This window comes from Palaemon carinicauda, chromosome 32 (genome assembly GCF_036898095.1).
Source record: "Palaemon carinicauda isolate YSFRI2023 chromosome 32, ASM3689809v2, whole genome shotgun sequence".
NCBI classification, from domain to species: Eukaryota; Metazoa; Arthropoda; class Malacostraca; order Decapoda; family Palaemonidae; genus Palaemon; species Palaemon carinicauda.
In genome coordinates, this window is record NC_090756.1 from 10548756 (window position 1) to 10573165 (window position 24410).

The 24410-nt window shown below is 39.9% G+C and overlaps 1 protein-coding gene across 7 annotated transcripts in view; it reads right to left on the reverse strand.

Annotated features, from left to right (window-relative positions):
* The window catches only part of LOC137625266 (putative neural-cadherin 2), a 552558-nt gene that overhangs the window by 51040 nt on the left and 477108 nt on the right, over nucleotides 1–24410 (reverse strand). For all 7 annotated transcript variants that reach the window (XM_068356062.1, XM_068356061.1, XM_068356060.1 and 4 more), the window contains 10 exons: nucleotides 21527–21687; nucleotides 19492–19651; nucleotides 18626–18811; nucleotides 17026–17309; nucleotides 15976–16399; nucleotides 14065–14364; nucleotides 13490–13590; nucleotides 10885–11046; nucleotides 1724–1915; nucleotides 1–12 (listed from right to left, as the gene is read on the reverse strand). The exon at nucleotides 1–12 is cut by the window's left edge and continues 167 nt beyond it. In XM_068356062.1, coding sequence (XP_068212163.1) covers nucleotides 1–12; nucleotides 1724–1915; nucleotides 10885–11046; nucleotides 13490–13590; nucleotides 14065–14364; nucleotides 15976–16399; nucleotides 17026–17309; nucleotides 18626–18811; nucleotides 19492–19651; nucleotides 21527–21687 — 1982 coding nt within the window. The remainder of the gene's footprint in view (nucleotides 13–1723; nucleotides 1916–10884; nucleotides 11047–13489; nucleotides 13591–14064; nucleotides 14365–15975; nucleotides 16400–17025; nucleotides 17310–18625; nucleotides 18812–19491; nucleotides 19652–21526; nucleotides 21688–24410) is intronic.

Below are 24410 nucleotides of genomic sequence, written 5' to 3' on the forward strand. Positions count from 1 at the left end.
GCCGAGCCATACCTGGAGAGGATATCAAGAGGCAAAATTTTAAAACCACTTTTTTATTCAACAACAACGGGCATTCGGTAGAGCACATGCCTTCGCCTATATCATTTTGTATATCATAAGACAGGCAATCGAATTATGCATATTTTGGCACAAACTTCATGCAAATGGGATAAAAAATTGACGGTGATAAACCAAAAATATTTTATTTTACATTTTCCTGACCTTGACTTTGCCCTTTGACCCAATTACTCCCAAATTCTAATCAAATTTTCCTTGGATCATAGCCAATTATCTCACAAATGTGGGAAGAGTAGAAAGGTAATTAGTTAATGCTTCTAGGTGTCAAAGTGACTGTAAAGCCTGAGATTCTGCAAAGCCTGGGACCGCAAAGCCTGGGACCGCAAAGCCCGGGACTCTATAATGCCTGGGACTCTGTAAAGTATGGGACTCTGCAATGTTTGAAACTATGCAAAACCTGGGACTCTCTAAAATCTGAGACACTGCAAAGCTTGGGACTCTGCAAAGCCCGGAACTCTGCAAAGCCTGGAATTCTGCATTGCCTGGGACTCTTTAAAACCTGAGACGCTGCAAAGCCTGGGACTCTGCAAACCCCAAGACTCTGTAAAGCCTGGAACTCTGCGATGTCTGGGACTCTGCAAAGCCTGGGACTGCAAAGCCTGGAACTCTGCATAGCCTGGGGCTCCGCAAAGTAAGAGCCTCGGACTCTTCAAAGCTTTGGACTGCACAGCCTCGGACTCTTCAAAGCCTCTAATTGCAATGTCTACAGTGAACACCGTGAGGAGTACCGGTGGCACTACCACTAACCCTCTTAAGGGATAATCAAAATAGAAAAAAATTAATGGATAAAAAGGCTCAAGAAATTAGAAGGAAATGAAACACAAGAGAAAAGAAACAGGAGATTTTAGACCAACAGTGAAGTCGAATCCAGTTTTTATTAGGGTTTTTAAAAAGAGTTTTCGCAGACTCATTCTTAATTAAAGAATATCACGGGCCAACCATGCTATACAGTGGGGCTAATAAGGTCGAATGAAGATAATGAAGATGAAATAAAATAATCTAAGCAAAAATATTTTATTTATTCATTGAATTTAATGAGCAAGAACTGCCTCTCATTAAGATAAAATCCAAAATGCATTTTACAGTCAAAAGAAAAATATTATTATTATTATTATTATTATTATTATTATTATCATTATTATTATCAATTGCTAAGCTAAAACCTTATATGGAAAAGCAGAATGCTATAAGCTCAAGGGCTCCAACATGGAAAATAGCCCATTTAGGAAAGGAAATAAGGAAACAGACAGGATAGCGTTCCTGGGTGTACCCATAAGCAAGAGAACTCTAATCCAAAACAGTGACAGACCGTGATGCAGAGGATATGACACTACCCAAGTTTAGAGAATAATGGTTTGATTTTGGCGTATCTTTCGAAAAGAGCTGCTTATCATAGCTAACTTCCCAAGAGATAAAATAATAACAAATCCCAAACCAAAATAATTGAAAAATAACTATTAACAAACTCACTATAAACAAAGCAGAGCAAAACACGTCTTTACGAACCAGAAGCGAGGATGTGCCATCAAACTTACCTTAACATAAAACTATAACAAATCCCAAAAGAAAATGGTTGAAAACTAACCTTAACTATTTACTAACATAAAAAAAAAAAAACCAACGGAAAGCAAAACTGAATCCTTACCGCGCGGCAGCGAGTGTGTGCCATCTGCCGTCCGTGAGTTGAGCTCTGGACAGACACAGGGACCTGGGCGGGTCAGGATGGAGTTGCAACACTAGACACAGACGGCCGTTCATCAACTCCAGCGCCAATCTGTCACGTCCGTGTTGCGATGACAGCACGACCAGTTCGCCTCGGAGTTTGAACGTTCGGAATCTTTGGGGGAAAGGAAGATTCTATATGTTAGGGGAGAAAGATTTGGGGTAGATTTTAGATGTTAGGGGAGGTTGACTTTAAGAAGATTTATATGTTGGGGGAGGTTAAACTTTGAGAAGATTTAGATATTATGGGAGGTTGACTTTGGTTGATTTAGAAGTTAGAGGAGGTGATGATTTCGATGATAAGGGAAGTTGACTTTGGGAAGATTTGAATGTTTGGGGAGGTTGACTTTCGGAAGATATATATGTTTGGAGAGGTTGACTTTGGGAAGATTTAGATGTTTGGAGAGGTTGACTTTGAGAAGATTTAGATGTTCGGGGAGGTTGACTTTGTGGGATGATTTAGATGTTCGGGGAAGTTCACTTTAGAAGATTCAAATGTTAGGGGAGGATGACTTTGGGAAGATTTAGATGTTATGAGAGGTTGACAATAGAAGATTTTAGAAGCTCGGGGAGGTTAACTTTGGGATTATTTAGATGTTAGAGAAGGTTGATTTCGGAAAGATTTAAGATGTTAGGGAAGGTTGACTTTGGGAAGATTTAGATGTTAGGGGAGGTTGATTTTGGAAGATTTAGATGTTAGGGGAGGTTGACTTTGGTAAGATATAGATGTTAGGGGAGGTTGACTTTGGTAAGATATAGATGTTAGGGGAGGTTGACTTTGGTAAGATATAGATGTTAGGGGAGGTTGACTTTGGTAAGATATAGATGTTAGGGGAGATCGACTTTGGGGAAATTTAGGTGTTATGTAAGGTTGACTTTTGTAAGATTTAGAAGTTAGGGGAGGTTGACTTTGGGAAGATTTTAGATGTTAGGGGAGGTTGACTTTGAGAATATCTATATGTTATGGGAGGATGACTTTGGGGAGATTTAGCTGTTAGGGAAGGTTGACTCTGGGAGGATTTACATGTTAGAAGAGGTTGACTCTGGAAGGATTTACTGTAGATGTTAGGGGAGGTTGACTCTGGGAGGTTTTAGATGATTGACTCTGTGAGGATTTAGATGTTAGGGGAGGTTGACTCTGGGAGGATTGAGATGTTAGAGGAGGTTGACTCTGGGAGGATTTACTGTAGATGTTAGGGGAGGTTGACTCTGGGAGGATTTAGATGTTAAGGGAGGTTGACTCTGGGAGGATTTACAGTATATGTTAGGGGAGGTTGACTCTGGGAGGATTTAGATGTTAGGGGAGGTTGACTCTGGGAGGATTCAAATGTTAGGGGAGGTTGACTCTGGGAGGATTTAGATGTTAGAGGAGGTTGACTCTGGGAGGATTCAAATGTTAGGGGAGGTTGACTCTGGGAGGATTGAGATGTTAGAGGAGGTTGACTCTGGGAGGATTTAGAGTTTAGAGAAGGTTGACTGTGGGAGGAGTTAGATGTTATGGGAGGTTGACTTTGAGAATATCTATATGTTATGGGAGGATGACTTTGGGGAGATTTAGCTGTTAGGGAAGGTTGACTCTGGGAGGATTTACATGTTAGAAGAGGTTGACTCTGGAAGGATTTACTGTAGATGTTAGGGGAGGTTGACTCTGGGAGGTTTTAGATGATTGACTCTGTGAGGATTTAGATGTTAGGGGAGGTTGACTCTGGGAGGATTGAGATGTTAGAGGAGGTTGACTCTGGGAGGATTTAGAGTTTAGAGAAGGTTGACTGTGGGAGGAGTTAGATGTTATGGGAGGTTGACTTTGAGAATATCTATATGTTATGGGAGGATGACTTTGGGGAGATTTAGCTGTTAGGGAAGGTTGACTCTGGGAGGATTTACATGTTAGAAGAGGTTGACTCTGGAAGGATTTACTGTAGATGTTAGGGGAGGTTGACTCTGGGAGGTTTTAGATGATTGACTCTGTGAGGATTTAGATGTTAGGGGAGGTTGACTCTGGGAGGATTGAGATGTTAGAGGAGGTTGACTCTGGGAGGATTTACTGTAGATGTTAGGGGAGGTTGACTCTGGGAGGATTTAGATGTTAAGGGAGGTTGACTCTGGGAGGATTTACAGTATATGTTAGGGGAGGTTGACTCTGGGAGGATTTAGATGTTAGGGGAGGTTGACTCTGGGAGGATTCAAATGTTAGGGGAGGTTGACTCTGGGAGGATTTAGATGTTAGAGGAGGTTGACTCTGGGAGGATTCAAATGTTAGGGGAGGTTGACTCTGGGAGGATTGAGATGTTAGAGGAGGTTGACTCTGGGAGGATTTACTGTATATGTTAGGGGAGGTTGACTCTGGGAGGATTTAGATGTTAGGGGAGGTTGACTTTGGGAGGATTCAGATGTTAGGGGAGGTTGACTCTGGGAGGATTTAGATGTTAGGAGAGGTTGACTCTGGGAGGATTTAGATTTTAGGGGAGGTTGACTCTGGGAGGATTTAGATGTTAGGAGAGGTTGACTGAGGGAGGATTTAGATGTTAGGGGAGGTTGACTCTGGGAGGATTTAGATGTTAGGGGAGGTTGACTCTGGGAGGATTTAGATGTTAGGGGAGGTTGACTCTGGGAGGATTTAGATTTTAGAGGAGGTTGACTCTGGGAGGATTTAGATGTTAGGAGAGGTTGACTGTGGGAGGATTTAGATGTTAGGGAAGGCTGACTTTGGGATGATTTAGATGTTAGGGGAGGTTGACTCTGGGAAGAGAGGATTTAGATGTTATGAGAGGTTGACTGAGGGAGGATTTAGATGTTAGGGGAAATTGACTTTATGATGATTTAGATGTTAGGGGAGGTTGACTCTGGGAGGATTTAGATGTTAGTGGAGGTTGACTTTGGGAGGATTCAGATGTTACGGGAGGTGAACTCTGGGAGGATTTAGATATTAGGGGAGGTTGACTTTGGGATGATTTAGATGTTAGGGGAGGTTGACTGTGGGAGGATTTAGATGTTAGGGGAGGTTGACTCTGGGAGGATTCAGATGTTAGGAGAGGTTGACTCTGGGAGGATTTAGATGTTAGGGGAGGTTGACTTTGGGATGATTTAGATGTTAGGAGAGGTTGACTGAGGGAGGATTTAGAAGTTAGGGGAGGTTGACTCTGGGAGGATTTAGATGTTAGGGGAGGTTGACTCTGGGAGGATTCAGATGTTAGGAGAGGTTGACTCTGGGAGGATTTAGATGTTAGGGGAGGTTGACTTTGGGATGATTTAGATGTTAGGGGAGGTTGACTGAGGGAAGATTTAGATGTTAGGGGCGGTTGGTTCTGGAAGGATTTAGATGTTGGGGGAGGTTGACTCTGGGAGGATTTAGATGTTAGGGGAGGTTGACTGTGGGAGGATTTGGATGTTAGGAGAGGTTGAATCTGGGAGGATTCAGATCTTAGAAGAGGTTGACTCTGGGAGGATTTAGATGATAGAGGTGGTTGACTCTGGAAGGATTTACATGTTAGGAGAGGTTGACTATGGTAGGATTTAGATGTTGGGGGAGGTTGACTCTGGGAGGATTTAGATGTTAGGGGAGGTTGACTCTGGGAGGATTCAGATGTTAGGGGAGGTTGACTCTGGGAGGATTTAGATGTTAGGGGAGGTTGACTCTGGGAGGATTTACATGTTAGGTGAGGTTGACTCTGGGGGATTTAGATGTTAGGAGAGGTTGACTCTGGGATGATTTAGATGTTAGGGGAGGTTGACTCTGGAAGGATTTAGATGTTAGGAGAGGTTGTGTCTGGGAGGATTCAGATGTTAGGGGAGGTTGACTCTGGGAGGATTTAGATGTAAGGAGAGGTTGACTCTGGGATGATTCAGATGTTAGGGAGGTTGACTCTGGAAGGATTTAGATGTTAGAGGAGGTTGACTCTAAGAGGATTTAGATGTTAAGGGAGGTTGACTCTGGGAAGATTTAGATGCTAGGGGAGGTTGACTTTGGGAGGATTTAGATGTTAGGGGAGGTTGACTCTGGGAGGATTTAGATGTTAGGAGAGGTTGACTCTGGGAGGATTTGGATGTTAGGAGAGGTTGACTCTGGGAGGATTTAGATGTTAGGAAAGGTTGACTCTGGGAGGATTCATATGTTAGGAGAGGGTGACTCTGGGAGGATTTAGATGTTAATGGAGGTTGACTCTGGAAGGATTCAGATGTTAGGGAGGTTGACTCTGGGAGGATTTAGATGTTAGGGGAGGTTGACTCTGGGAGGATTCAGAGGTTAGGAGAGGTTGACTCTGGGAGGATTTAGATGTTAGGGAGGTTGACTCTGGGAGGATTTACATGTTAGGGGAGGTTGACTCTGGGAGGATTTAGATGTTAGGGGAGGTTGACTCTGGGAGGATTTAGATGTTAGGGGAGGTTGACTCTGGGAGGATTCAGATGTTAGGAGAGGTTGACTCTGGGAGGATTTAGATGTTAGGGGAGGTTGACTCTGGGAGGATTTAGATGTTAGGAGAGGGTGACTCTGGGAGGATTTAGATGTTAGGGGTGGTTGAATCTGGAAGGATTTAGATGTTAGGAGAGGTTGAATTTGGGAGGATTCAGATGTTTGGGGAGGTTGACTCTGGGAGGATTTAGATGTTAGGGAGGTTGACTCTGGAAGGATTTAGATGTTAGAGGAGGTTGACTCTGGGAGGATTTAGATGTTAAGGGAGGTTGACTCTGGAAGGATTTAGATGTTAAGGGAGGTTGACTCTGGGAGGATTTAGATGTTAGGAGAGGTTGACTCTGGGGGGATTTAGATGTTAGGAGAGGATGACTCTGGGAGGATTTAGATGTTAGGAGAGGTTGACTCTGGGAGGATTCAGATGTTAGGAGAGGTTGACTCCGGGAGGATTTAGATGTTAGGGGAGGTTGACTCCGGGAGGATTCAGATGTTAGGAGAGGTTGACTCTGGGAGGATTCAGATGTTAGGAGAGGTTGACTCTGGGAGGATTTAGATGTTAGGGGAGGTTGACTCTGGGAGGATTTAGATGTTAGGGGAGGTTGACTCTGGGAGGATTTAGATGAGAGAGGAGGTTGACTCTGGGATGATTTAGATGTTAGAAGAGGTTGACTCTGGGAGGATTTAGATGTTAGAAGAGGTTGACTCTGGGAGGATTTAGAGTTTGAAGAAAGTTGCCTTTGGAAGGATTTAGATGTTAGGGGAGGTTGACTTTGGGAAGATTTAGATGTTAGAAGAGGTTGACTCTGGGAGGATTTAGATGTTAGAAGAGGTTGTCTCTGGGAGGATTTAGAGTTTAGAGAAGGTTGGCTCTGGGAGGATTTAGATGTTAGAATAGGTTGACAATGGGAGAATATAGATGTTAGAAGAGGTTGACTCTGGGAGGATTTAGATGTTAGAAGAGGTTGACTATGGGATGATTTAGATGTTTGAAAAGGTTGGCAATAGGAGTATTTAGATGTTAGAATAGGTTGACAATGGAAGAATTTAGATGTTAGAAGAGGTTGACTCTGGGAGGATTTAGATGTTAGAGGAGGTTGACTCTGGGATGATTTCGATGTTAGAAGATGTTGACAATGGGAGGATTTAGATGTTAAAAGAGGTTGACTCTGGGAGGATTTAGAGTTTAGAGAAGGTTGACTGTGGGAGGAGTTAGATGTTATGGGAGGTTGACTTTGGGAGGATTTAGATATTAGAAGAGGTTGACTCTGGGAGGATTTAGATGAGAGAGGAGGTTGACTCTGGGATGATTTAGATGTTAGAAGAGGTTGACTCTGGGAGGATTTAGATGTTAGAGGAGGTTGACTCAGGGAGGATTTAGATGTTAGAGGAGGTTGACTCTGGGAGGAGTTAGATGTTAGAAGAGGTAGACTATGGGATGATTTAGATGTTTGAAAAGGTTGGCAATAGGAGTATTTAGATGTTAGAATAGGTTGACAATGGAAGAATTTAGATGTTAGAAGAGGTTGACTCTGGGAGGATTTAGATGTTAGAGGAGGTTGACTCTGGGATGATTTCGATGTTAGAAGATGTTGACAATGGGAGGATTTAGATGTTAAAAGAGGTTGACTCTGGGAGGATTTAGAGTTTAGAGAAGGTTGACTGTGGGAGGAGTTAGATGTTATGGGAGGTTGACTCTGGGAGGATTCAGATGTTAGGAGAGGTTGACTCTGGGAGGATTTAGATGTTAGGGGAGGTTGACTCTGGGAGGATTTAGATGAGAGAGGAGGTTGACTCTGGGATGATTTAGATGTTAGAAGAGGTTGACTCAGGGAGGATTTAGATGTTAGAAGAGGTTGACTCTGGGAGGATTTAGAGTTTGAAGAAAGTTGCCTTTGGAAGGATTTAGATGTTAGGGGAGGTTGACTTTGGGAAGATTTAGATGTTAGAAGAGGTTGACTCTGGGAGGATTTAGATGTTAGAAGAGGTTGACTCTGGGAGGATTTAGAGTTTAGAGAAGGTTGGCTCTGGGAGGATTTACATGTTAGAATAGGTTGACAATGGGAGAATTTAGATGTTAGAAGAGGTTGACTCTGGGAGGATTTAGATGTTAGAAGAGGTTGACTATGGGATGATTTAGATGTTTGAAAAGGTTGGCAATAGGAGTATTTAGATGTTAGAATAGGTTGACAATGGAAGAATTTAGATGTTAGAAGAGGTTGACTCTGGGAGGATTTAGATGTTAGAGGAGGTTGACTCTGGGATGATTTCGATGTTAGAAGATGTTGACAATGGGAGGATTTAGATGTTAAAAGAGGTTGACTCTGGGAGGATTTAGAGTTTAGAGAAGGTTGACTGTGGGAGGAGTTAGATGTTATGGGAGGTTGACTTTGGGAGGATTTAGATATTAGAAGAGGTTGACTCTGGGAGGATTTAGATGAGAGAGGAGGTTGACTCTGGGATGATTTAGATGTTAGAAGAGGTTGACTCTGGGAGGATTTAGATGTTAGAAGAGGTTGACTCTGGGAGGATTTAGAGTTTGAAGAAAGTTGCCTTTGGGAGGATTTAGATGTTAGGGGAGGTTGACTTTGGGAAGATTTAGATGTTAGAAGAGGTTGACTCTGGGAGGATTTAGTTGATAGAAGAGGTTGACTCTGGGAGGATTTAATGTTAGAAGAGGTTGACTATGGGAGGATTTAGAGTTTAGAGAAGGTTGGCTCTGGGAGGATTTAGATGTTAGGGGAGGTTGACTTTGGGAAGATTTAGATGTTAGAAGAGGTTGACTCTGGGAGGATTTAGATGTTAGAGGAGGTTTACTCTGGGAGGAGTTAGATGTTAGAAGAGGTTGACTATGGGATGATTTAGATGTTAGAAGAGGTTGACTCTGGTAGGATTTAGATGTTAGAAGAGGTTGACAATGGGAGGATTTAGATGTTAGAAGAGGTTGACTCTGGGAGGATTTAAATGTTAGAAAAGGTTGACAATGGGAGGATTTAGATGTTAAAAGAGGTTGACTCTGGGAGGATTTAGAGTTTAGAGGAGGATGCCTCTGGGAGGATTTAGATGTTAGGGGAGGTTGACTTTGGGAAGATTTAGATGTTAGGGGAGGTTGACTTTGGGAAGATTTAGATGTTAGAAGAGGTTGACTCTGGGAGGATTTAAATGTTAGAAGAGGTTGACAATGGGAGGATTTAGATGTTAGAAGAGGTTGACTTTGGGAGGATTTAGATGTTAGAGGAGGATGACTCAGGGAGGATTTAGATGTTAGAGGAGGTTTACTCTGGGAGGAGTTAGATGTTAGGAGAGGTTGACTATGGGATGATTTAGATGCTAGAAGAGGTTGACAATGGGAGGATTTAGATGTTAGAAGAGGTTGACAATGGGAGGATTTAGATGTTAGAAGAGGTTGACTCTGGGAGGATTAAGATGTTAGAAGAGGTTGACGATGGGAGGATTTAGATGTTAGAGGGGGTTGACTCTGGGAGGATTTAGATGTTAGAGGAGGTTGACTCTGGGAGGAGTTAGATGTTAGAAGAGGTTGACAATGGGAGGATTTAGATGTTAGAAGAGGTTGACAATGGGAGGATTTAGATGTTAGAAGAGGTTGACAATGGGAGGATTTAGATGTTAGAAGAGGTTGACTATGGGATGATTTAGATGTTAGAAGAGGTTGACAATGGGAGGATTTAGATGTTAGAAGAGGTTGACTCTGGGAGGATTTAGATGGTAGAAGAGGTTGACTCTGGGAGGATTTAGATGTTAGAAGAGGTTGACTCTGGGAGGATTTAGATGTTAGAAGAGGTTGACTCTGGGAGGATTCAGATGTTAAAAGTGATTGACTCTGGTTGGATTTAGATTTTAGAAGAGGTTGACTCTGGGAGGATTTAGATGTTAGAAGAGGTTGACTCTGGGAGGATTTAGATGTTAGAAGAGGTTGACTCTGGGAGGATTTAGATGTTAGAAGAGGTTGACTCTGGGAGGATTCAGATGTTAGGGGAGGTTGACTCTGGGAGGATTTAGATGTTAGGGGAGGTTGACTCTGGGAGGATTTAGAAGTTAGGGGAGGTTGACTCTGGGATGATTTAGATGTTAAAAGTGATTGACTCTGGTTGGATTTAGATTTTAGAAGAGGTTGACTCTGGGTGGATTCAGATGTTAGGGGAGGTTGACTTTAGGTTTCTTTTGTCGTTTGTAGGGTTAAATGAGTGTTCTTACATTGATTTAATTGGTAATTATATATATATATATATATATATATATATATATATATATATATATATATATATATATATACGTATATATATATGTATATATATAGATAGATAGATATATAGATAGATATAGAATACACACACATATATATGTAAATGTATTTGTATTATATATTTATATATGTATGTATGTATGTATCTATGTATCCATATATCTATCTATCTATCTATCATATATATATATATATATATATATATATATATATATATATATATATATATAATATATATATATATATATATATATATATATATATATATATATATATATATATATATATATGACAACAATGAAATTTTATCAAAACCAAACTAAATAAACATCTGATACCATAATCCAATTGTTTCAAAGAAAAAAATCCACCCTTACACACGTGCACAAGTAAATACCAAATCTATCCTCACCTGAGATGCAAAGTGGTGGTGTAGGCCAGAGGCGTGAAGGACAGTGCCAGTTTGACGTAACTGTTAAGCTGGAAGGACGTGGGAGTGGTGGTTGTGGCACACTTATTGCCAGACCATCCGGGTTGGCACTCGCATCTTAGGTATCCCGGGGAGCCCTGGCACCTGTGGGGAGTACAAATGTTCAGATGTGAATGTATGTGTATGCATGTACATTTTGTTCTAAAAAGGTGACACAAATTGTTATCACTTCATTATACATGTATTTGCATTTACAGCACAAATACACATACATTCATACATTTGAATGATTGAAGACATTAAGGCTTTCAAGAGGAAACTGAAGACTTTCTTATTGCATGAGTCTTTTGACAGTGACGATTTAACAGTAAATGAACAATATGTGATATGAAATGTTTCATGGGAGCTTATTATATAGTCTTGGGGCCGCATACTTAAAGGCTCTAAAGCCTAAAGTAGACGTATATCTAGGTTCCAACAGTTTGAAGTTATCTGTAACTATTTTCGTGTCGACAAGGTTTGTTGACTGCGCAATATGTAGCAATTCTCTTAAGTATTTTGGACGGCCGGTTCTGATAACTTGGTGGGTTATTGTACATATTTTAAATTCAATTCTCTCTTTAATCGGCAGCCAGTGTAAAACAATTAGTATAGGAGTGATCCTTTCTCTAGGAGGGACACCTTTTATCAGTCTTGCTCCTCTGTTTATTATGTTTTGTAATTTCTTAAGTTGGACTTTTGGTAAATTGTAGTAGATAGAGTTGCAGTAGTCAATCCTGGTAATAACACAGTTTATCACAATTTTTTTAACAGAATTTTCGTCCAGGTAGTTTTTTACAAACGCAATATTTCTTAGAATCTTAGATGATAACCAGCACTTTTTATTACATTATTTATTTGGGCATTTAGAGACAGGTTACAGTCAAGAAATACACCTAGATCTAGAACTTTACTAGATATCGGCACCGAGTCATTATTTATATTCATTTGAATATCACCTAAGTTTCTCACGCTGTTTTTCTTGTCCACCACCATGAATTCAGTTTTGTTCTCATTTAATTTTAGTTGTTTAAATGTCATCCATTCTCTAACACTATCAAGGATTCAGTTTAGAGTTTCAGTAGTGTCATGTATATCATTTATGGAGAAGTAAAATTGTGTGTCATCTGCAAATAGTTTAAACTTCACGCCATGCCTTTGTAGCATTTTCGATAAACCAGTAGTATAGATGCAGAATAAGATTGGGCCAAGTACACTCCCCTGGGGTACCCCTCTGTTTAAGGGTTCATATGATGAATAAGTTTTCAATTTGTACACAGTAATTTCTACCAACCAAGTAGTCTTTTAGGTATTCGAAAGCTTGATCTTCAACGCCGATGGACCGTAGATCATTTAGCAGCAGTTCATGCACAACTGTATCAATAGCAGCACTGAGATCGAGCAATATTAAAATACCACATTTATTTTCATCCATCATTTCTAGCATATCATTTACAACAGAGCAGATGGCTGTCTCCGTAGAGTATAGTTTTCTGTAAGCAGATTGGTTGTCAGGCCAAGCTTCTATTACTTCTAAGTGGCTGACTAGTTGTTCAAGAATTACATATTTAAGCACTTTAGAGACAAAGGATAAATTTGAAATAGGTCTATATGAGCTTAATTCCTGGTAGTCCAGTGCATTTTTCAGAACTGGTGTGACTATAGCCATTTTCTCAGATTTAGGAAACTTACATTCATCCATGCTTGCATTTGCTATTCTCATTATTATTTCGGCAAGACTAGAAAAGTCTCTCTCTCCAATTACTTCAGATATTGGCATAGGATCGATCGCGCAGTTTGTCTTCTTTGCTCTCTTGATAATTCTGGTGATGTCATCTTGAGTTATGTTGTTAAATCATATTAATTTTGTCTGTGTGCCTGGTGTATTATTGCAAGGACGTACCGGTACGTCCATGGGGGTAAAGGGATGAGTTTTGTGAAACTTACCAGTATGTACTTTGGGGGTATAATGGTTATTAATGTGATGTTGAGTATATACAAATGATCTGGTTATGTTTTAATTTTGTTTTTAAAGAATACTAGAAAATCATTTGCTAGTTCCTGGTCACTGTATCCCTCAGGTAGCTTCTTTTCTTTTACATTTCTCATCGTACCATACAGGAGACGATATAACTTATTTATGTCTGTTGCTGCTTCGAGGATCTTTCACTTATAGTATTCACTTTTTTTTCCTTCTTAGTAGGTAGTTATATTGACACGCAGCAGTTTTGTATTCTACCCAAGTACTTTCAGTTTTTAACCTATTCCACTTTCTTTCTTTACGTCTTAAATGCTCGTGCATATTGTTGAGGCACTGGATGGGCACCTGACTACTGTCTGACTGCACTCTGGCCCTCTGCCCAGAGCCTGACCCAAACCATACGTTCGCCTGCCTGTGGCTACTATCTGCCTTGGACTGTTTGATCTGGTAACACTATTTCAAAATGAGAGAATTATGGGCATTTGTAACTCGTTTGGAAGAGCCTTAACCCCGAGTCAAAAAGTGTCTAGGGCAAAGACATTTTAAGAGGTCCCTTCTGACACTTACCTTCCATGGACACCACAGCTGAGGCCACTGGCTTCGCACTCCACAGCTGGGCACCCGGGCGAACTGCCTTCACTGAGGATCTGGTTCCCTAGGTCAACCAACTGGAATAAGAAAAACAGAAAACTGTATTCTCTGCATTTTAAAGATCCACTAATTATTATTATTATTATTATCATTATTATTATTATTATTATTATTATTATTACTAGTTAAGATACAACCCTAGTTGTTGAAGCAATATGTTATATGACCAAGAGCTCCAACACGGAAAAAATTGCCCAGTGAGAAAAAGAAACATGGAAATGAACACAAGAGAAGTAATAAACAATTAAAATAACATATTTCAAGAAATGCAACAACATTAAAATAATTTCATAAACAAACTATAAAAAAAAAAAACTTATTTTAGCCTCTTCAACATTAGACATTCGAAGCAAGTTTGAACTTTTGAAGAGAATACCTTGTTATATTACGTTGAAAAACCTATGAATAAAAATGTTACTTTTATTCAACAACAATTATTAGTAATTAATAACAAATTAATAAATTAGTAATAAATAACAATTCATTTTTACCTCTCCATTGATTCTTAAATTTCTTAAGCATCCATTAAGCGGAAGTCCAGACACAGCTGTGGGCCACCCGTGAGCTGCTTGGGATGGAGGGGGATGAGCCAGGCCTCCCAACTGAAGGGGTTGAGCTGTATTCAGGAGATTGGCGCCCCTCGGCAGCCTGGCTGCTCCTCTGCATGTGTGGGCATCAGGGGGAATGGGCGGAGATAGCGAGGGCGTAGCGGAAGAGGCGTTGGAGGATGGTCTAGGGGGAGGTCCGTCTATGCTCCCTCCAGAACACAGGTCGACAATCATCTCGACTAGCTGCGAGGATACGGATGTCGAATTTATAATAATTATAAACGTTTGTCGATTATATATATATATATATATATATATATATATATATATATGTGTGTGTATATATATATATATATATATATATATATATATATATCTTATATGCTAAACACAAACCTTAACCCCTTTCCACAATAAAGACTCAGTAGTGTGAAGTCAGTTTCTGATAGATATATCTAACTATTCGTTTATATTCTAGACTTATTCTCACACCTCCTAGATTCAAGGTTCATTTCTTTCCATTAGTCTTTTTTCCAAAAATTTCGAAGTTTCTAGTTTTCTCTGCACTCCTCACTCTAGCAAACTTGGTAGCCTATGTATATAGCCTTTTTTAAATAATCTATCTTCACTTAATAATTTCATACAAACAGACCATGTAAAACGTAAACAAATATTTTCCCCAGACTATCCTCTTCTATTTTCTTTACATATCCAGAACATGTAAATCCCTGGCTATTTCTTCACTTCCATGTATATTATTACTCAAGTAAATGAGACATCATCAAACTATTTTCTTTATTTTCTTTACATAATCAGACCATGTAAAACCCTGGGTATTTATTCCCTCCCATGTATAATATGGCTCACACAAGTAACGAGACATGATAAAAATATCCTCTTCTATTTTCTCTACATATCCAGACCATGTAAAACCCTGGCAATTTCTTCCTCCAAAGTACAATCTTACTCGCACAACTAAAGGAGACATGATCAATCTATCTCTATTTACTATACATATCCAGACCATGTAAAACCATGGCTATTTCTTCACTTCAGAGTATAATCTTACTCATACAAGTATATGGGACATGATCGAACTATCCTCTCCTATTTTCTATACATATCCGGACCATGTGAAACCTTGGCTATTTCTTCCCTTCCTATGTATACTCTAGCTCACACAAGTAATGAGACATGATCAAACTATCCTCTTCTATTTTCTTTACATAATCAGACTATGTAAGACCCTGGCTACTTCTTCAGTTCACTTCAATGTATAATAATATTCATACAGGTAAATTAGACATGATTAAACTATCCTCTTCTATTTTCTATACATATCCAAACTATGTAAAACCCTGGCTATTTCTTCCCTTCAATATATAAATCTTACTCACACAAGTAAATGCGACATGATCTAACTATCCTCTTCTATTTTCTATACATATCCAGACCATGTAAAACCCTGGCTATTTCTCCCCTGCAATGTATAAATTTTACTCACACAAGTATATGAGGCATGATCAAACTATCCTCTCCTATTTTCTATATATATCCAGATCATGTAAAACCTTGGCTATTTCTTCCCTTCAATGTATAAATTTTACTCACACAAGTAAATGAGACAGTATCAAACTATCCTCTTCTATTTTCTATACATATCCAGACCATGTAAAACCCTGGCTATTTTTTTTTCATTCAATGTATAATCTTACTCACATAAGTAAATGAGACATGATAATTCTATCCTCTCCTATTTTCTATACATATCCAGACCATGTAAAACTAAGGCTATTTCTTCCCTCCATTGTATAACCTCATTAATATAAGTGAATGAAACATGATATAACTCACTTCGTCCTTCCAGATTACATCTAGTCTATGCCAAGACGAATCCGCAAGCGAATAGGAAGCGTTGAGACTGAGGACTGACGGGCCAGCTCCAAGGTCCAGCTGCAACGAGGGTTTCCCGCCTCGCAGCTCGAGGGAGAACATGTCACTGAATGTTGAGGAGGGCATCACTAGGTGATCTGGGCCTGAGTACAAGAGCGTGGCATCTTCGCTACTGGTAAAAAAATCCAAACTGATGTGGACGTCGGCGCAGGAGGGTATGGATGGCACCCATGCCCATCCGCCACCACGATACCCACTACCCGTACTGAGTGCCACTGGTCCTCCTCCTCCACCTCCTGCCCCTCCCCCTTTTCCACCTCCACCTTCGAAGTGACGGATGAGTACCTTACATCTAAAGCCAGATGTTCCATGTGGGCAGATACACCTGGAGGAAAAATTAATTTGAAGAATTAAATTATGACTTACAAAAGAAAGAAATGTAATAATATATACTCTGTACTGTACACACACACACACTCACACACTCACACACACATGCGTGCATATATATATATATATATATATATATATATATATATATATATATATATATATATATATGTATATATATATGTATATGTATATATATATGTATATATATATATATATATATATATATATGTATATATATGTATATATATATATATATATATATATATATATATAAAACGACAAATGCAACCATTTCTAGTCACCTGCGGGACAAAGACCTCAAACATGTTATTAATCATGTCTAGGGTTTGGCAGGTTTTAATCACCATGCTGGCTAACTGTGGATTGGTGATGGTGGGATATTTTTGTCTCATTGCTCACAGTAAACCATCCTGGTACAGCTTTGCTAATCATGGTGATATGCAAAATCTTTAACCACGTTATATATATATATATATATATATATATATATATATATATTATATATATATATATATATATATATATATATATATATATATATATATATACCCACCAATCCTGTATACATCACTTAGTACAGATGTCCTTTAACCTTACCTAGTCCCAGTATCAGTTGGAATACACCTGCCTCCATTCAAACAAGTGTTGGTAGAACATGTGTCGTCTTCGAACTCATGTGGACTTTGGCAGCTGCAGCCATTTTGAATATTGACCCAGGGTCCCACCAGAGCAGAGGTGTTGGCATCAACCACTGAAAAACCACTGCCCGGAGACACTCTGGCAGAGCAGCCCTCCCTGCAAATGCTAGACTGGTCGTGGGAGTTCTCCTTACAAGCTCCAACACCCACGTCCAGTACGCTTACACCCATCGCATGCTCCAGCTGTAGAATCATCAACATTATCATTACCACCATAATTACCATCAATGATTTTATTTTGAGGCCATTCTATTGGTCCTAACTTATTTTTTTTTTAAATGTATTTGACATATTTCATCCTTTCTAATTAAGAAAAAAGGAACTGACACAATTGCTATCTTTCATCCTCCCTGAGTCTTTCCAGCACTATAAGTTCTACACCTATCAAGCTCTAGAACTTTTAATAAAATTAGACAAAAATACTCACTGTCACTTCCAATGCCACTCTTCCCCTACCTCTACTGTACATTTTCAACTACTGCAGACATAATCAATCTTTGCCACTCTCATTGCTAAAAACTACACTAACAAAGAGGGTATTTGAATAGGATGTTACTTAAAAATTTATTATGCCCCCTTAGTCTAAGTGGTAACGAAGATTTGAATGCCAAAACAGGACATAGAATGAAATGTAGAAAGCAGGTTTAGAATAAGGCATCCCATATTATCCGTTAGGTCTAACAATGGTTAGTGCTAGATAGGCACTACCTGAACATTCCTCCTTTCAATGTACATTGTTATATGAAAAATTCTTGGAAGTGAATATCAGTATACTTAAAAGGGTATTAGAAGTTGTTTTTAGCAAAAACTACTGACTGATAACTTCAATTAGCGAGACATTATTATTTAATGTGGCGATACAAAACAACATAAACCATATATTTAACAGGTCATTTCGATTTACTTTTCAATTACTGGAACATGATCTGATCATTCATTAAATAAGAAAAATCACAAACAAGTACCCACAGAGCCTTTTTGAAGGTGACAAGAATCTAGATTTAAGTAGGAAAAACATGGGAAATGGAAAGTTGAATACAGAACAGAGTAGTCCCTTCAGTTACTCATATTTATGGCCTAATGACTGAAATAACATTGATAATGTAACTTCTGAACCAACCAAATTGAAATCCATTGAGTGACATGGGACAGCCCACCTTCTTGTTTATCAAGGTACATTAGGTCGGGAACCCTAAGTTAGGTTAGGAGGGAGACCATAGGTTAGGTTAGGTGGGGATCCCTATGTTAGGTTAGATGGGGATTGCTATGTTAGGTTAGGTGGGGGACCGTAGGTTAGGTTAGATATCCTAGGATAGGTTAGGTGGGGGACCGTAGGTTAGGTTAGATATCCTAGGATAGGTTAGGTAGGGAACCGTAGGTTAGATGGTGGTCTTTTGTTAGTACACATTTTAATTACTGACCCAGTTCGTCCAAAAGCAACTACAAAGGTCACATATTCTGGAGACAAAATTGACCACCGCAATGGGACGCAAACTCACCTCCTGTTTCCTGTGTAGGAGGATATGATGAAGGTTCGTAGGAGAAGGTGAGGTCAGCCATATCCGGGTAGATGGCGTAGGAGGACCTTTGACCTGCTGGACGGACACTGCTTCCACTTCTTCCTTGCTGAAGGACACCCACTCTCTCACCATGGACACCAAGTAGTCCAGGAGGTTCATATTATTCTGTGCCATAATAATAATAATAATAATAATAGTAATAATAATAATAATAATAATAATAATAATAATAATCAGATTGATTGTTGTTTTTGTTGGTATAATTGCAATAGTAATATCTGAAGTTTCTAACTTTCTCTCTAACTTTTACGTTATAGTTCAGCTACCTACATTACTTCCACAAATAGCTTTCATAGTATTTCTATCATTTTACCTGACAATTCGACTACATAAATTACATTCTCTCTCTATCTCTCTCTCTCTCTCTCTCTCTCTCTCTCTCTCTCTCTCTCTCTCTCTCTCTCTCTCTCTGTCCAGAATGACGTCTAGGCAAATCATATTCTTTTTATTTCTAATCAATGTTAGAGTTAATTTCTCTCTCTCTCTCTCTCTCTCTCTCTCTCTCTCTCTCTCTCTCTCTCCCCTGGCCACAATGACCTCAAGCCATAGTTCCAGTTTTTAAACAATGTGGGAATCTCTCTCTCTCTCTCTCTCTCTCTCTCTCTCTCTCTCTCTCTCTCTCTCTCTCTCTCTCTCTCTCTCTCCCAGGAAGACCTCCAGACAGTAGTCATAGTATTTTTTGACAATGTGAGGAATTTCTCTCTCTCTCTCTCTCTCTCTCTCTCTCTCTCTCTCTCTCTCTCTCTCTCTCTCTCTCTCTCTCTCTCTCTCTCCCCTGACCTCACCTTTTCTTCTCGGACAATACGGTAGGGATTTATGGCCAAGGTTATAGGCGTGGCGGCTTTAACCTCACGATAACTTAAGGATTTGACCCTCACGGTGACTTTAGCGTTGACCCCAGACTGACCTTGGCTGGCATCGCTGACAGAAAAGCCCAGGTCATAGCTGGAGGAGAGAAATAAATGGCGTTATTTAGAAGGGTTTTTTTTTATTGTGACATTGTTTGATATATAAGTTTGTTAAAATAATTTATAGGTTGATAGTTTTTTTTTATTAATTAATTATGTACTAGTTGCTAGCTGATATGAAATCATATTTTTGTTCATGTTTTATAACTCAAATATTTAGCAATTATTTATTTCCAAACGGATATAAAAAAACAGGATCTAAATACATAATACATTTTATTCAAGCCTCAATAAAACTAAATCAATTAATTAAAAACAAAAGGATTACACCATCAGAGAAATATGAGCAAATTTCTATTTTACATTGTATAGCAATTTCAGTCAAAATTTACACTAGAAAATTTTCAGAAATTTAAATTCCACTATAAATTTTTTTTTCACACAGAAGAATATCTATACAAAATATCTTGAATTATCTATCCTACATTTATATTAAAATGTGTAAATAGAAGAAATATCAAGATACTTATAATTTTTTAAAAACTAATTTCTCTCAAACACAGTTTGGGTACCCTGACACTAGCACGACTTTTTGCCACGAATTTGTCGTGGCAAGTCGTGACATTTTGTGGCACGAACTGGAAGATCAATAAAAGAGCAACAATTACCTCAGAATTACAGCTGACCTGTCCACATTGACACGAACTGGCACGACGAGTTCACGCATAGTTTGCGTACTTCCCGCATAGTTCACGACCCAGTCACAAAATTTTGTCGTGACCAAAATTTTTAACATTTCAAAATTCTCGTCACGACATGCCACGATGTCACGACGGGCTTACGAACATTTCACACCAGTTCACGACTCGAGTCGTGACAATGCGTGCCACAAATTCGTGTAAGTGTCAGCCTGGCTTTTGTTTAAAGAAGAATTTACAAACCCACTTTGATTCAAATCTACAGGAGAAAACATATTTTCAAAAATATAAAACAATTTGTCTAAAGCTATGAAACAAACATTAAATATTGCTAGACAAAAGATGGAAGAAATGAAATAGATTCGAAGATAAAAGGTTAAAAAGAAAGTGTCGATTACAGTGCACCCCAAGAGGTACTTAGTAGTAAGTTGGCTAAATTACCAGCCAACCGTTGAGATACTACCACTAGAGAGTTATTGGGTCCTTTAACTGGTCAGACAATACTACATTGGAGCCCTCTCTCGGGTCACGGCTGTTCGTGTTGAACAGGCTGACATAAGTATCTTTTTATAGTTTATATAAGAAAGATTTATTTCATTGTTGTTACTGTTCTTAAAATGTTATTCTAATTGATCATTACTTCTCTTGTAGTTTGATTATTTCCTTATTCTTTCTCCTAACTGGGCTAGTTTTTCTTGTTGGAGCCCTTGGGCTTATAGCATCCTGCTTTTCCAACTAGGGTTAAAGTTTAGCTTGTAACAACAACAACAACAACAACAATAATAATAATAATAACTATAATCATAATATTTTTTTTCCTCGCTGATTAATTGTTCCCTGTTGGAGCCCTTGGGCTTATAACATCCTGCTTTTCCACCTATGGTTGGAGCCCTTGGACTTAAAGCATCCTGCTTTTCCAACTAGGGTTGTGGCTGAGTTAATAATAATAATAATAATAATAATAATAATAATAATAATAACTAGAGGGGCACTCAGTAGAGCGCATACCTCCGCCGTAGCAGCTTATTTCTCGACCTTTCGCTCGACCTTGACCTTGACCTTTGTCCTTAACATGTATGAATTGGCGTGAAATTACTTGATTTAGCCTTTGAATTTATAGCATCCTACTTTTCAAACTAAGGTTGTCACTACTACTACTACTACTACTACTACTACAATAATGATAATGATAATAATAATAACTGGCAACTCACCTCCCATCTCTAGTAGCAGGCTTCATTGAGAGATCTCCCGTCTTCGTATTGAGCAAAAAATTCGGATGCTGCTGTTTCCAGCGGTAAGTCTTGGAGGCGGCGTCCCAGTCGTCGGGGTCCTTCACGTATATCCTGCCGAGGGGGACGGGCGTCGTCTGGGGCTGCGAGAAGGAAGGGCGTGGGGGCTAGATAAAGCAATACTGCAGGAGGAGGAAATGCAATTGAGGACTGAAACGGGGGGCTGAGAGAGCTGGTGGGTTTATGAGATAAAAGGGGAGGGGGTGTTAGTTGAGGGTAGGAGGTTAGGAGGAGGACAAAGCTGGTGTGAATGAGGGGAAGGAGGAGGAGTAAATAGAATGGAATGAGGGAAAAGGAAAGGAAGAGGTTGGGAATGAGGGGAAAGGAAAGGGAGAGCATGGGAAATAGAGAAAAGGAAGCAGGAGGATGGGAATGAGGGAAAAGGAGAGGAGGAAGAGGATGGGAACGAGGGAAAAGTGAAAGAAAGGAGAGGAGGAAGAGTAAAAAGAAGGGAATGGGAGAAAATGAAAGGAGGAGGATGGGTATGAGGGAAAAGAAAGGAAGAGGATGGGAATGATGGAAAAGGAGAGGAAAATGATGAGAATGAGGGAAAAGCAAAGGAAGAGGATCAGAATGATGGAAAATGAAAGGAAGAGGAGGAAAATGAGGGAAAAGGAAAGGAAGAGGATGGGAATCAGGGGAAAGGAAAAAGCGGAGTAAAAAGAAGGGAATGAGGGAAAAGGAAATGAAAATGAAGGGAATGAGGGAAAAGGAAAGAGGATGGGAATGAGGGGAAAGGAGAAGGAGGAGTAAAAAGAAGGGAATGAAGGAAAAGGAAAGGAAGAAGATGGGAATGAAGGAAAAGGAAAGGAAGAGGATGGGAATGAGGGGAAAGGAAAGGAAGAGGATGGGAATGAGGGGAAAGGAAAAAGCGGAGTAAAAAGAAGGGAATGAGGGAAAAGGAAATGAAAATGAAGGGAATGAGGGAAAAGGAAAGAGGATGGGAATGAGGGGAAAGGAGAAGGAGGAGTAAAAAGAAGGGAATGAAGGAAAAGGAAAGGAAGAAGATGGGAATGGAGGAAAAGGAAAGGAAGAGGATGGGAATGAGGGGAAAGGAAAGGAAGAGGATGGGAATGAGGGGAAAGGAAAGGAGAGAATGGGAATGAGGGAAAAGGAAAGGAAGAAGATGGGAATGAGGGGAAAGGAAAGGAAGAGGATGGGAATGAGGGGAAAGGAAAGGAAGAGGATGGGAATGAGGGGAAAGGAAAGGAAGAGGATGGGAATGAGGGGAAAGGAAAGGAAGAGGATGGGAATGAGGGGAAAGGAAAGGAGAGAATGGGAATGAGGGAAAAGGAAAGGAAGAGGATGGGAATGAGGGGAAAGGAAAGGAGAGAATGGGAATGAGGGAAAAGGAAAGGAAGAGGATGGGAATGAGGGGAAAGGAAAGGAGAGAATGGGAATGAGGGAAAAGGAAAGGAAGAGGATGGGAATGAGGGGAAAGGAAAGGAAGAGGATGGGAATGAGGGAAAAGGAAAGGAAGAAGATGGGAATGAGGGGAAAGGAAAGGAAGAGGATGGGAATGAGGGGAAAGGAAAGGAAGAGGATGGGAATGAGGGGAAAGGAAAGGAAGAGGATGGGAATGAGGGAAAAGGAAAGGAAGAAGATGGGAATGAGGGAAAAGGAAAGGAAGAGGATGGGAATGAGGGGAAAGGAAAGGAAGAGGATGGGAATGAGGGAAAAGGAAAGGAAGAGGATGGGAATGAGGGGAAAGGAAAGGAAGAGGATGGGAATGAGGGAAAAGGAAAGGAAGAAGATGGGAATGAGGGAAAAGGAAAGGAAGAGGATGGGAATGAGGGGAAAGGAAAGGAGAGAATGGGAATGAGGGAAAAGGAAAGGAAGAGGATGGGAATGAGGGGAAAGGAAAGGAAGAGGATGGGAATGAGGGGAAAGGAAAGGAAGAGGATGGGAATGAGGGAAAAGGAAAGGAAGAAGATGGGAATGAGGGAAAAGGAAAGGAAGAGGATGGGAATGAGGGGAAAGGAAAGGAGAGAATGGGAATGAGGGAAAAGGAAAGGAAGAGGATGGGAATGAGGGGAAAGGAAAGGAGAGATGGGAATGAGGGAAAAGGAAAGGAAGAAGATGGGAATGAGGGAAAAGGAAAGGAAGAGGATGGGAATGAGGGGAAAGGAAAGGAGAGAATGGGAATGAGGGAAAAGGAAAGGAAGAGGATGGGAATGAGGGGAAAGGAAAGGAGAGAATGGGAATGAGGGAAAAGGAAAGGAAGAAGATGGGAATGAGGGGAAAGGAAAGGAAGAGGATGGGAATGAGTGAAATGAAAGGAGGAGGATGGGAATGGAGGAAAAAGAAAGGAGAAGGATGGGAATGAGGGAAAAGGAAAGGAGGAGGATGGGAATAAGATAAAAGCAAAGAAAGAGGATGGGAATGAGGGAAAATGAAGAGAAGAGGAGGAGAAGGAGCAAAAAAGGTGGGAATGAAAGGAAACAAAAGACGATAGAAGTGAAAATAATTAGACGAAAAACTAAAGAAAAAACGAAACTGGGGAGAGGAGAAACACAAGTAAATGGATGAGATTGAAGGTATATAGATTTAAAGGTTACTCATGAGTGGCAAGGGACAGAACAATGATATATACATATGATCAGCACCCATGACCCCTCTCATCCAAGCTAGGACCAAGGAGGGTCAGGCAATAGCTGTTGGTAACTCAATAGGTACACCTATAGGCTTCCCAAAGCTTCTATGGGGTTCCAACTCCCTTCCAACAGATTGTTACACATTGTTGTTTTCAAAAGGTTACCAAAAAAAAAAAAAAGAAGAATAAACGATAAGAAATGAAAGCAGATGT